General features: G+C 38.5%; 2 protein-coding genes across 3 annotated transcripts in view; one reads left to right on the forward strand and one right to left on the reverse strand.

Annotated features, from left to right (window-relative positions):
• Positions 1-12,718, forward strand: part of LOC103045882 (vitellogenin-like) — a 67,931-nt gene that overhangs the window by 27,683 nt on the left and 27,530 nt on the right. For both annotated transcript variants that reach the window (XM_022669753.2, XM_049465664.1), the window contains exons 2-7: positions 11,366-11,419; positions 11,520-11,540; positions 11,626-11,777; positions 11,914-12,165; positions 12,255-12,416; positions 12,512-12,660. In XM_022669753.2, coding sequence (XP_022525474.2) covers positions 11,380-11,419; positions 11,520-11,540; positions 11,626-11,777; positions 11,914-12,165; positions 12,255-12,416; positions 12,512-12,660 — 776 coding nt within the window. In that variant the 5' untranslated portion in view covers positions 11,366-11,379. The remainder of the gene's footprint in view (positions 1-11,365; positions 11,420-11,519; positions 11,541-11,625; positions 11,778-11,913; positions 12,166-12,254; positions 12,417-12,511; positions 12,661-12,718) is intronic.
• On the reverse strand, positions 3,051-4,712 carry LOC125782308 (protein FAM200B-like). The gene has a single exon (XM_049465968.1). The coding sequence runs from the start codon at positions 4,710-4,712 to the stop codon at positions 3,051-3,053; it is 1,662 nt and encodes a 553-aa protein (XP_049321925.1).

Raw genomic sequence — 12,718 nt, forward strand, 5'->3', positions numbered from 1 at the left:
ATAAAAGCATCTGCTTTTTTTGTTTGTGTTGCAGTGCTGCCATACACACTTTTGCTGTGATTGGAGTGAACACTGCCTTGATTCAGGCTGCTGTCATGGCTAAAGGAAAGGTCCACACTGCTGTGCCAGGAAAAATGGCTGTGAGAGCTGATCTTCCAAAGGGAAATTTCAAGGTGGAGGTTCTTCCTGCTGCTACTCCCGATCATGTTGCTGCTGTCAGGTAATGGTTGCAAGATTGAAAAACTGTTTCTCTTGAACAGATTAAACATATTTGATATCACGACTGCAAGGGCCTTGCTGCAAGGTGTGCATATTTAACTAATTTCCTGGCTTATCATTATTTTTACAGCTTTGAGACTCTTGCTGTAGCCAGAAATATTGAGGATCTCCCTGCTGAGAGAGTAGCATCTCTGGCACCTGCAGTGGCCTCTGGTGCTGAGCCCTGGATTCCTGCTTCAATTCAGAAGACCTTGTGTGGTACTGTTCCCTACTTCCATGTTAAAGGATGTGTTGAGGTTGCCTCACGTCATGCTGGCTTCATGGGTTACAACCCTCTGTACTACTTGGTTGGACAGCACAAAGCTCGTATTTCAGTGGCAAGAGGTATGTCCTGAGTTCATCATGGTTCCTAAAGTCCTGAACACATAATTTTATTATGTTATTATTACATTATATGTCATAAGAGTATGAGATGTATGCTATATTTTTTAATCAGGTGACGGCCCTGCTCTTGAAAGACTGGAGTTTGAGGTTCATGTTGGTGCTAATGCAGCTGAGAAGCTTACTAGGCAAAATGTTGTTGAATCTGAAATCCAAGAAGAAAACATCATCCTGATGAAACTGAGGGAAATCCTGGAGGCTGGACTAAAGAACAAGAACTCTTCAAGCAGCTCAAGCAGTTCAAGCAGGTCGAGTCGTTCAAGTCGTTTAAGTCGTTTAAGCCAATCAAGCTCCATCAGCAGCAGCAGGAGTGCTAGTAGCTCTTCAAGCTCTTCCAGCTCCCAAATGTTTAGGGTAAATATTTCCTGAGCATGATTACATTATAAATATTGTGTTCTTTACTATAATACATGTAATTTCTTTCTACTCTACCACAAAATGCCATAAACTTTACAATGATTATCATGAGTTTTTCTTATGCCATGTTTTCTCTTAGGGCAATGATACATATGGTCCATTCCAGAAATTCCATAAGGATCAGGTAACTCCTCAGAATATAAGATGTGATTACATACTAGTAGTGCATCTCCCTTTTTTCTGCTTTAATATGCAAAACATAAAAATATTGAACTTTTTTGTCATTTACTGGTTGGTTTGTGTTCTTGTTCCCTCGCGTGTTTGCTTTTAAAGAAATATTAAAGTTGTTTTTGTTTGTTGCAGTACTTAATGTCACATGAAAGGTCCAGCAGTGCATCTAGCATTGAGACCCTCCAAAGACAGGTTAAATAAAATCTGCTCTAGTGTTCTGAAATATAATGCAAAAAAGAGGAATAGACAATCTCTGAGATCATTACCAGTATCATCTCCACTGGAATGAACTAAATGCATATTGATATTTTCAGGTTAAGCTCCTTGAAGATGCTGTTCCAGCTGTACTCGCCGTCATTGCTCGTGTTGTTAGAAGTGATCGTAATGTGGGATACCAGCTTGCTGCTTACTTGGATAAGCCCACTTCAAGAGCACAGCTTGTGTTTTTCCCCATTGCTGAGAAATGGAAGGTGTGCGCTGATGCTGTACTGCCAAGCCAGCATAAAGTCAGCGTAAGTTGGTCTTCTACAGCAGTTTTTATGTGAAAAAACAAAAACAAAATGTGAATATTTCATATTGATTGCACTGACACTTCTTTTAGGCTAAGCTTGGATGGGGAGCAGATTGCCAAGACTATTCTGCTACTGTAAAGGCTGAGGCTGGTGTGATTGAATCAAACCCTGCTGCTCGTTTTGAAGTGGCGTGGGACAAACTCCCAAGTCTTCTGACCCTTGCAGCCATGCATGCTCAAAGGTAGTACTTTAAAATACATCAAATAAAACTCTTGTAGTTTGTCAGACTGAATTATACTTAACATGTCCTTTTTTCCTTCTACTATTAGAGCCGCCACTGAGTACCTCCCATTGCTCAAAGCAGCTCGCCTGGCTGGATTTTCTCTTGATAAAGCTGAAAACAACAAAGACAAGGAGGTTGCCTTCATTGTTGCACTACCAACTCAGAAGTCTGTGAACATCATTGTGAGAGCTCCAAAGGTGAGTACATTTTATTGAGGTTTTATAACATAATTGTATATATTTAACACATTTAACTGACCACTGTTTGTTCTGTTTTCTCTCAATATTACATGACCCTGTCAAAGACGAATGTGGCTGTTCCTGTTGCAGTGCCCATTGAAAAAGATGGACGCATTCCAGCTCTTGAGAATCTGGACATTCGTGACACCATTCAGAACCTGAATATTCGTGGCACATTGGAGAATCTGGACATTTGTGGTGTGCTTAAAAATTTAGACCAGGGGTTCTCAACTGGTCTCAGCCCGGGACCCACATTTTCTCATGGTCATTAAGTCGCGACCCACTTTTGTATAATGCAAACTAACAAATTTATTTTTGAAAAGTGAACTTCAAAAATATGTAAACATACATATGCATTCAAAGTGAATTTAAAAGTAATAAAAACGTGCGGTACCATGCAAACTGTATGTATACAAGTAACTACAATAAAATTAAACATCAAAACTGCATAAAATAAATAAGGCCACAAAATTAGATATATCACTTCTCTGCATTCATCATCCTTTAGTAAAAAAATAGAAGGACCATGCCAACTGCATGTGTAAAAGTTACTGCAAAAAAATAAATATTAAAACTGCATAAAATAAATAAGGCGACAAAATTAGATATATCACTTCACTGCATTCAGCATTCTTTAGTAAAAAAAAATAGAAGGACCATGCCAACTGCATGTGTAAAAGTTACTGCAAAAAAATAAATATCAAAACTGCATAAAATAAATAAATCTACAAAACCAGATGTTTTCACCCAACCTGTCTTTTGTGAAAATCAGTGAGACAATTGGGCATGTACTTTACTTTTGATCAGAGTTTCAAAGTCTGGGGTGACAGTAGACAGAGTTACTCTCAGATCATGCTCAGTGTTCAACCTGTTTCTCTGCTTTGATTTTAGCTGGACCAAGGTGGAAAAGCCACTTTCACAAAGGTAGGTTGTGCTGAATGGTAGGATCGTTTTGATTGCAAGAGAGGCGAGAGATGAATACTCAGCCATCACATCGCTGCACCAGAATTGGGAAAGACTTACGTCGCCGAATCTCTTTTTCAGTGTCTGGTCACATGACAGCTCCACCAGCTGATGTTCTTCGTTGCTTGGTAACATGACGCTTTCCATGTTGACGCTGAAAGGGTCGCGTATCCAGGCATTACTATTATCTCCGTGCCTCTCAGGGAAGTAGTCGTCAAACCGAGCTTGAAGTTTACTGAGATGCTCCTTGATCGTTTTTTTCAGGTAATTTTTGGCCGTGGTGTCCAGCTGCTGTACTTCCTGGCGAACGTTTGGAAACATGTCCAGTCTGTCTTTGGATAAATGATTTACCCACAGTGTGATCTTTTTCTTGAACGCAACAACTTTGTCTGACTGTTCAAAAATGTTGTGTCCTTTTCCCTGCATAGACACGTTTAACGCGTTGAGGTGCTCAAAAATATCAGCAAGATATGCAACAAGTGCGAGCCAGGTGTTATTGTCAAACAGTTCAGCATATACGGAGTTGTTCTCTGAGAGGAAGGTGGCGATTTCTGTTTTTAGTTCGTAAAAGCGTGACAAGACCTTACCCCTCGACAGCCAGCGCACTTCGGAGTGATACAACACCTGCATGTGCTCAGAGCCCAAATCTTTGCATAGATTTGAAAAGCAGCGGCTGCTCTTAGCACTCCGTTTTATGTGGTTCACCACTTTGATGACATCTTGCAAAGCTTCATTAAGATCAGGAACCATATTCTTAGCCGCCAGTGCCTCTCGGTGCAAAAAGCAGTGGTTCCAAGTCGCATTAGGTGCCCTCGTCAGAATTTGTTTCACCACACCTGAGTGTTTCCCGGTCATGGAGGCAGCGCCGTCAGTTGTGACTCCAACGCAGTATTCCCAGCTTAAACCCACTGAGCTCAAGTACAAGTCCACGGAGTTGAAAATGTCCTCTGCTTTGGTAGTGGTGGGGAGTTCTCTGCTGCAGAGAAATTGCTCCTGCAAATCACCATCCCACACATGTCTCACATAAACCAGTAAAATAGCATGGTTAGCTATGTCCGTGGATTCATCCATCTGTAATGCGAAGTATGGGCTTGTCTGGACGCGAGCTGTAGTCTGCTGTTTTATGTTATCAGACATGTCTTTAATACGCCGCGCTATAGTATCGTTGGACAGGGGTATTGTTTTAAGTTTGTCTGCCGCTGCACCATCCAGCACCTCTCTTACCATGTCCATTGCAGCAGGTAAAATCAGCTCTTCGGCTATTGTGTGGGGTTTCTTTGCCTTCGCAATACGGAAAGCTACGTGGTAAGACGCCCGGAGCGCTTGCTCTTGTTTGGAGCACGATGCTGTCAGACACTTCTTTGATGCCTTTAGCTCATGAAGTCGTCTTTGAAAAAACTCCACCGGCTTGTCCTTATATGCGGGATGTTTCGTTTGTAGATGTCTCATTAGTTTGGAGGGTTTCATGCTCGCATGTGCCAGCACTTCATTGCAAATGACACACTGGGGTTTCTGACCCTGTTTGTCCTCAATGAACGAAAACCCACATTTCAGATACTCCGGGCTGTATTTGCGTTTCGCCATCTTCTCACCGAACGTCATCACAAACTAACGCGTGTCTCTCTGTCTCATTTCAAGATTTTCAAGATAAAAGACCGTTAAAAAATCAGACGAGCATAATCTTTTTTTTTTTTTTTTTTTTTTTTTTGCAAAGCTGTCCGCGACCCACCCAGAACGTGTCCGCGACCCACTTTTGGGTCGCGACCCACCAGTTGAGAAACGCTGATTTAGACTTTGACGCTATCAAGGACAAAGTGCTTAAATACATTGAGAAATTCCAAAATGATATCCGTGCCTTCATCCAGGATTTTGACATTCGCACCATCACTGAGAATCCAAAAATTCGTGCCATTCTTGAGCATCCATACGTCCGTGCCATCTTTGAGCATCCATATGTTCGTGCCATCACTGAGAATCAATACGTTCGTGACATCATTCAAAAGGCTGACATCCGTGCTTTGGTTATGAAGATTGATATTCGTGCCATTATTGAAAAATGGCTGAACGATATTCTTGCCTAAAGCTGAACTGATTTCATTGTAAAGTTAATCAAATAAAGAACGTTATGAGCATCCAAAAAGTCGTTTGTGTTTTTATATGGTTATATATATAAATTTAGTAAAATCACAATAGTGTCATTCCTTTAGATTTAACCAGATCATAGCTCATTAAAATATATTTTTTTCTTTTTTTTTACTTTGGGAAAAGAATGTCTGAACACCCTGCTCATAAAAAATAGCAGTAACTGGATTACTGTATTGCTTTCTACTAGACTTTAATGCACTCCTGATTTTTTTTAATTAGTAGACAAATGTTATTAAGGTCAGGATGTTGAATGAACAAATCTCTCACCTCTTCCCCAACTTACCTCAAAAGTACTGTGTTGAGGCTCCAAAGCTTAATTCTGGGTGTTTTAGACCTTTCTAGCCAATATCTGGCAGGTTTTACCTCTTCACATTCCACAGCAACTTTGTTGTCTGAATTAGAGAAAAGTTATTTAATGCAATGCTTCCTGAAGGTTCTCAGTAAGTTAATATACACACCCTGAAACTGTAGGTAGTCTATGTAAGGTTAAAAAAGAAAACCGGATCGCCTCGAACCCAGTTCTGCCTGCTATATAGGGGTGAATAGGCTAGCAGAAAAATGGTATCGTGTAATATCAAGAGAACGGTTTGTCACCTGAGGGCAATGTCGTTCTATAGAGCTGTTAAAGAATATCTGTTCTTGCTTAGGCAATTTGCACATAAAACCTGAACATAGATTCTTACCACAGAAACAATATTAACTATTTAACTAACAAATTATTAGTTCATGGCATGTGCTGGTATGCCTAGTAAGAGTAAGTGGGATAGTTATGTCATACTCTGAAAAAAGAAAAAAAAAAGGGTTGTTGCCTTGGAAGTTACATCAACACAGTGGGCAAAGGTGTACAAGTCAACACTACAATAAATCTTCCTGGAAAATTGACTACAACAAAAAGAATCATGACGACATAACGAAGGACAGTGTGAAAAGGAGAGCGGGAGAGAGAGTGAGAGAAATCGCAATGTAACCAGAAATCATAAGCCGATAAAAAAAATATTCAGAAGGGGGATGTTACTATTAAACGTTCTTGACTGGGATATAAAAAGTCAATATTATTAATAAATATAAATACTTATAGTTGTAGCCCCTGGTACATTTTGCCGTCATTGCTCGTGTTGTTAGAAGTGATCGTAATGTGGGATACCAGCTTTTTCTAAAAACTGTTTAATACGGTATAAAATATATATAAAGTTCATGGGTTAAAACTGCGTATAAAAAGTGTGTTAAAATACTGAGTATGAAACTTGGTTGTTGTAAATTGAAAAGCGTTTTCATTGGCTAAAAGTGTTGTCACTCATTGTTTAGAGTCTGCATTTTCTGTTGATTGATGCTTCGTCTGTAGGGGGGCGGGCAGATGAGTGTGTGGGTGGGAGGGGGAGAGAGAGAAGAAGAGAGATAGACGCAGCATCTAAATGTAGAAAAATAATGTAAAACACGTTATATTTTGTTATTTTATCGGCACGTCAAGTGCTGGGGTTGTCAACCAGAGAACCTAAAAGTGAACTGAGGAGCCAAAGAGTGAAACTATCCCTCCTAAAGTTTAGGTCAACTACAGTTACCCCAGTGAACTTAACCAGTGTTCAGTACCGTTTTACCTCCACCATCACCAGATAGCGGCCTGAGCTGCCGCGAGGCTCAAACTTTCCCTCTCAGAAGCAAGCTAGCAGCCCTCCACTCCATTCCACACCATGGACCCCGAGTAGACCAAGTGTTGTTTTTTTTTAGCGCCAAAGCGGCCATTTAGTTCGAGGCACAACGTTCACAACAAACAGCGATTCAGGCCTACAACGTACACACTGACACACACTAAAGGAAAAAGGGGTACCCCGCACTTATTTGTTGTTCTCTAATGTTTCTACTTAATAATTCTAAACCTAAATTAGCCGTTTGAAAAGGTTTTTTGAGAGTGGGCCCACAATAAGTCTGCTTGATCATTAATATAAGTTTGGGTAATATTTGAGACTGCAAGGTAAAATATAAATATCATTTTTTAAATACATATTATTTATTTTATTTTAATCACTTTATGTACTGTTTCTGTGAATTAAAAAGTCTCATTTGAATAACTGGATGGAGAGAACTCCCGTAAATCTTGGCTTTTGCTGGATTTAAATTAAATATACCAGCTCAAGCTAAAGTTATTTCTGTTGTTTCCTTTTTATTACTATTCTAAGCTGGGTTTTATTTTGTTAAATCTATTACAGAGTCACACATTGGACGGCTTAATTTGTATATACTAGTCACACAAGTTAAGTATAATTCTGACAGAGGCAAGGTTTTACACATAAAGTTCAAAGTAATAACATTTAGCAGTAATTAATCCCATAGTATATAAACATGATAGTGCACGTACCCATCTAATTCGTATAGCATAGCCTAGAGTTAAGGGGCACTAGTAAAAAATAAAAATATGTAGTCAGACACTCGTAGTTGTTTTGCCATTTGTTAAAACCTGTGACAGATGATACATTCTGAAGTGCGGGTTTTAGACTGACAACTATGGGCTGAATATTTTTTGGGACCTGGCAACCCTGCTCCAGACGGCCACCAACGCGCTGCTGATCAACCTAGCGCTCGTGGACCTGCTGCGCTGCGTCTGCTGCTGGTCGTGCTGTGGGCGCGGGGGCGCGCAGCTACGAGAGGAGGAAGCGCGAGACCGTGTGGATCCCGTTCACATGGACCGCGCCCGCACTATCACCGGGACTCGTCCGTATCATTCGTTCAGTACGCCCGGCTGTCCACGTGGTGCGCCTGCTTAAAATTCTGAAATCCTTAGTTACAATCAAGCTGAGATGTGTAAATTAGCAATAGAGTAAAAAAACTTTTCTCAATTTATCATGCATTCTTTATTCCAGCGCCCCACGTTGGCTGTATTTGCTAGCATTTTAATTGACACCAATGATATAAATATGATTGGGCCATTTCATGGGTGCCATTTCTGTCCCCAGGAAATCACATGTAAAATGTGTGCACAAAATAAACTTCAAATACATTTTATTACTAAGCAGAGTGTCTTGCACATTGACCTAATTACAAATATGAAATGTTATTAAAAAAATAATAAGAATTACTTAGAACACTGAAAAAATAGCATTTGTTACCTGTCCCCTGTTACCTCTCCAACTATAAACCTTGCCATGAAATATAATTATTAAAATCATTCAGAGATGTAATTTATTTTGCATTGTGTGAGTCCAAATTTCATCTATGGTTTAAAATATATTTTTCATAATCAATCCATAATATTAAAGTTAAAATACACATTTTAGTTGTGTCCCTACAACACTACGTTCCCTCATTAGTTTTTCTATATTTGATCTTATTGTAACTATGACTGAGGAGGTCAATCTCGACTCTGTCCTGTTACGGAAATGAATTTGTAGATCTTATTGGTTTATTTTTAAAATACACATTTTGGGAAAATCACTAGAATGTGCTCAGTCTCCTCATGCTCTTAACATTGCCACCATTTAGCTATTTTTCATATTTCATATGATCACTTTTCTATAAAAGTTCTCTTCATGAATCAGACCTGAACTTGTCTTTACCTAAATTCATTAATAAGTGTGATGTTTAGTGTTTAACCTTATTTTATTGGAGAACAGGTTATTACTAGGAAACATGATCCTTAAAAATATTATCCTTGCTGGGCTCCAAATTTACTGTTGATTTACTTGTGTAGTTAAATCTTTATATTTTAGAGACATTGCATTTGTTTTTTATACTGTTTAAATGTAACTATGTTACTGAAAATGTAATAGTTTTTTTTCCATTTCAGTTTCATTTACATGTGCTTTCTTAGAAACATAATCCTTAGAAATATAATTTTCAACCAATACACATGAGATTAAAGCTTGTGTGTTTGAAATGTCAACAGAGCTGTTTACACAGAGAACGGCGCTGAGGTCGAGATCACACTATCCTAGGATATAGCACATACCAGGTCATCTGTCCTCTTATCTCTCTTATGTACACTGTAAAATATAACTTGTCCATTTACTCACCTTCTATACTTTACCGAACAACCAAACAAGTATTTATACATTTCTTTATTTACTCACCTTCTATACTTCTATATAATCAACCTACTGAACTGTGGGAACCAATAAAATAAAAAATTATCTCACTAAATCTTAATAAGTATCTGTTAGCTGAGCACAATAAATATATGGACACAAACATTAAGACACACACTTAATGTCATTAAATTTAGCTATTTGATTTAGTCCCATTGCCAAAGATGTACAACATGTGTTGTGCTATTTATATATCTGCTGACAGTACAAACCCAAAACATTTTATATTTATCTGATCAACTTCTGGTCATTTCTTAATATTCATTCATTCCTGCATGTCAGGCCTGCAACATGTTCTACAAGTTGGAACTTACTTAGTTTGTAATGAGGTAATAAAACTATACAGTTATATAATTTTATTATGATCATATGAACATAATTGTACTCATTATTAAAATATAATAATCATAAAAAGATTAAAAGGAATTTCTATATTTCTCTCTCTACAGTGCATAATATTAGTAAATGATTCAAGTAGAGCTGCGATGGATTGGCAGCCTGTCCAGGATGTGTTCTGCCTTCTGCCCGATGACGGCTGGGATAGGCTCCAGCACACCGACCTTGACTGATAAAGGGGGTATTAACAATGGCTGGATGGATGGATTTAAGTAGGACCCAATAAAGTATGTTTTATTTTTCTGCAATTCAGAATGAATCGCATTAATCATCAAAGTATTTATAAACTGTATAACTAAATTAAATCTAATCAGAGGAGCAAATTAATGAATGAATAACTGGATAGACTTAAAAGCTCCCTGTAATGAGCATCTGTAAATACTGTAAAAATGCTGTGTTCTGGATACCACAAATATTCTGGATTTTGGATGTATACCGAACATGTAGAAATGTTATACTGCTTTATCTTTTATCTTTTAACGTTTAAAGTTTGGATGAAGGGGATTGGTGTGGTCCTGCTCTTGTAATAATTTGTCTCATGAGTTTTTGTAGACGTCTGAGTACTTGGCAGTTGAGGCACGGACCATGAACATAGTTCGCTATGCTTCTGGATTCTTGTCGAGCCAGTATCAGATGGTAGTGGTTGCTGTGTTCTGCTCACACAACTTATAATGTGATTTATTGTGTGTGATTGTGCTTAGGTAAGTGTGTTGTTGCCATAGTTAAAGGAAGTGATTAAGGAGGGATTCTATGTGTTCATAGGTTATTTTTTGGTAGGTCTGTTACTTGGCAGTTGAGGCAATGGACCATGAACATAGTGTTAGGCTGTGCTTCTGGATTCTTGTCGAGCCAGTATCAGATTGTGGTGGTTTTGCTATTGTTGTTAGTTGAGTGAGTAGTAGATCCTGGCTGAGCCCTATGCATAACCCCAGCTGTTAGGTGCAGGATTTGTCAATTTCCTGTATTATATTACTTACTAACAGCTTTATAAATTACAGTGGTAGGTACGCAATTAGATATTATTCAATTTACTGCAATAGAAGATAATGACAAGGGTTAATCAGGGCTTTAGAAGTACTGTGTGTAGTACATGCTAAAGAAGGGAGAATATGATTTCTTAAATAAAGATATTTAGACAATAGTAAAATGTGATTGGTTTCCATCAAATTGTTGATTGAACTTAAATTAAAAGTTAATACAAATGTATTAAATTACAGTAATATTCATATATTGTATTTAAAGTTAAATTATAGTGTTTCAAAATGTAGAATTGCAAATATACTACGAAACTCACTTAAAACTAAAACGTGGACATTGGCACTCTCCTGACAAAATTAAGGACAGGTTAACCTGACACGATGTCAATTGATTTGTTACTTGCTTGGCCAATCAGGCTTCATCTTACATAGCTGAAAATACATACAAGTTAATAATTCATATAGGAGTAACTGTGTAGTCATCAAAAAAACTGCTATATAAAGGCACTAATTCTAAGCATTCATCACAAACCACCAGCCATGAGAGCTGTTGTGCTTGTCCTGACTGTGGCCCTTGTGGGTAAGTTGTAAACTTAGTAATAGATTTCTAATAAATTGAAGGTGTTTTATGAGTAAAATGTATGCTAAATTGATGCTTTCTGTTTTTCTTATATAATTAGCAAGTCAACAGATCAACCTTGGTAAGTAATGAGAATTCCTATAACATTTTAGATAATGACATTTTAGACGTATTTTCATAGAACTTACAGTGAAATATTTAACCAGTTCCAGAGTTTGCCGCTGGTAAGACCTATGTATACAAGTATGAGGGTCTGCTGTTGGGCGGTCTGCCTCAGGAGGGTCTGGGCAAGGCTGGTGTAAAAGTCAGCAGCAAGGTTCTCATCAGGGCTGAAGCATCGACCACCTTCCTTCTGAAGGTAAAGCTATTCTTAACTGTATCAAATATGTCAACTTTTATTCTTTGTAAAACACACATGGTCACATTGAACCGCTGTAGCATAACTAAATTAACATAAGCATTTTTAACAAATGTTGTGATTGTTTTGCCCTTAGCTCCAGGATCCTCAGCTCTTTGAGTATGCCGGCATCTGGCCTCAGGATTCTTTTAGCCCCGCTGCAAAGCTCCTCGCCGCCCTGAACGCTCAGCTTCAAATTCCCATCAAATTTGAATATGCTAATGGTGTGGTTGGTAAGATTTACGCCCCTGCTGGAGTGTCTGCTACTGTCCTGAACTTGTACAGAGGAATCCTCAACATCCTTCAGCTCAACCTCAAGAACACCCAGAATGTCTATGAGATGCATGAGGTAACACAAAACACACTCTGTAGATTAAATATTCATTAATATTAAAATCACATTCTGTTTGGTTACATGAAGATATTTAATTATTTCAGGCTGGAACTCATGGAGTCTGCAAGGCCCACTATATGATCAGTGAAGATGCAAAGACCAATCAGATTATTGTAAGAAAGTCTAAAGACTTGACCCACTGCCATGAGAGGGTCATCAAGGATATCGGTTTGGCTTATGCTGAGAAGTGTGCTGAATGCCAGCAGGTGAGATCAAAGGTAGTCAGCATGTTGAGGAGCTGGCTCTTTACAAGTAAATGAAAAATACTTACCTTCTGAAACTCATTCTTACCTCACCACAGAGGCTTCAGAGTTTGACTGGAACTGCAACTCACACCTACATCATGAAGCCATCTGATGCTGGAGCTGTGGTCGCCGAGGCTACAGTTGAAGAGCTACACCAGTTCTCACTGTTCAATACCATCACTGGAGCAGCCCAGATGAAAGCCAAGTATGATGTATTCACTGGTGGCATTTAGAAAAACATTCAGAAACTTTTACAAACAGTA

The sequence above is a fragment of the Astyanax mexicanus genome, chromosome 16 (genome assembly GCF_023375975.1).
Source record: "Astyanax mexicanus isolate ESR-SI-001 chromosome 16, AstMex3_surface, whole genome shotgun sequence".
Lineage (NCBI taxonomy): Eukaryota > Metazoa > Chordata > Actinopteri > Characiformes > Acestrorhamphidae > Astyanax > Astyanax mexicanus.

Bases quoted from the DNA above. Each gene is read 5' to 3' on its own strand.
- LOC125782308 (XM_049465968.1), bottom strand. From the start codon at position 4,712: ATGAAACCCTCCAAACTAATGAGACATCTACAAACGAAACATCCCGCA.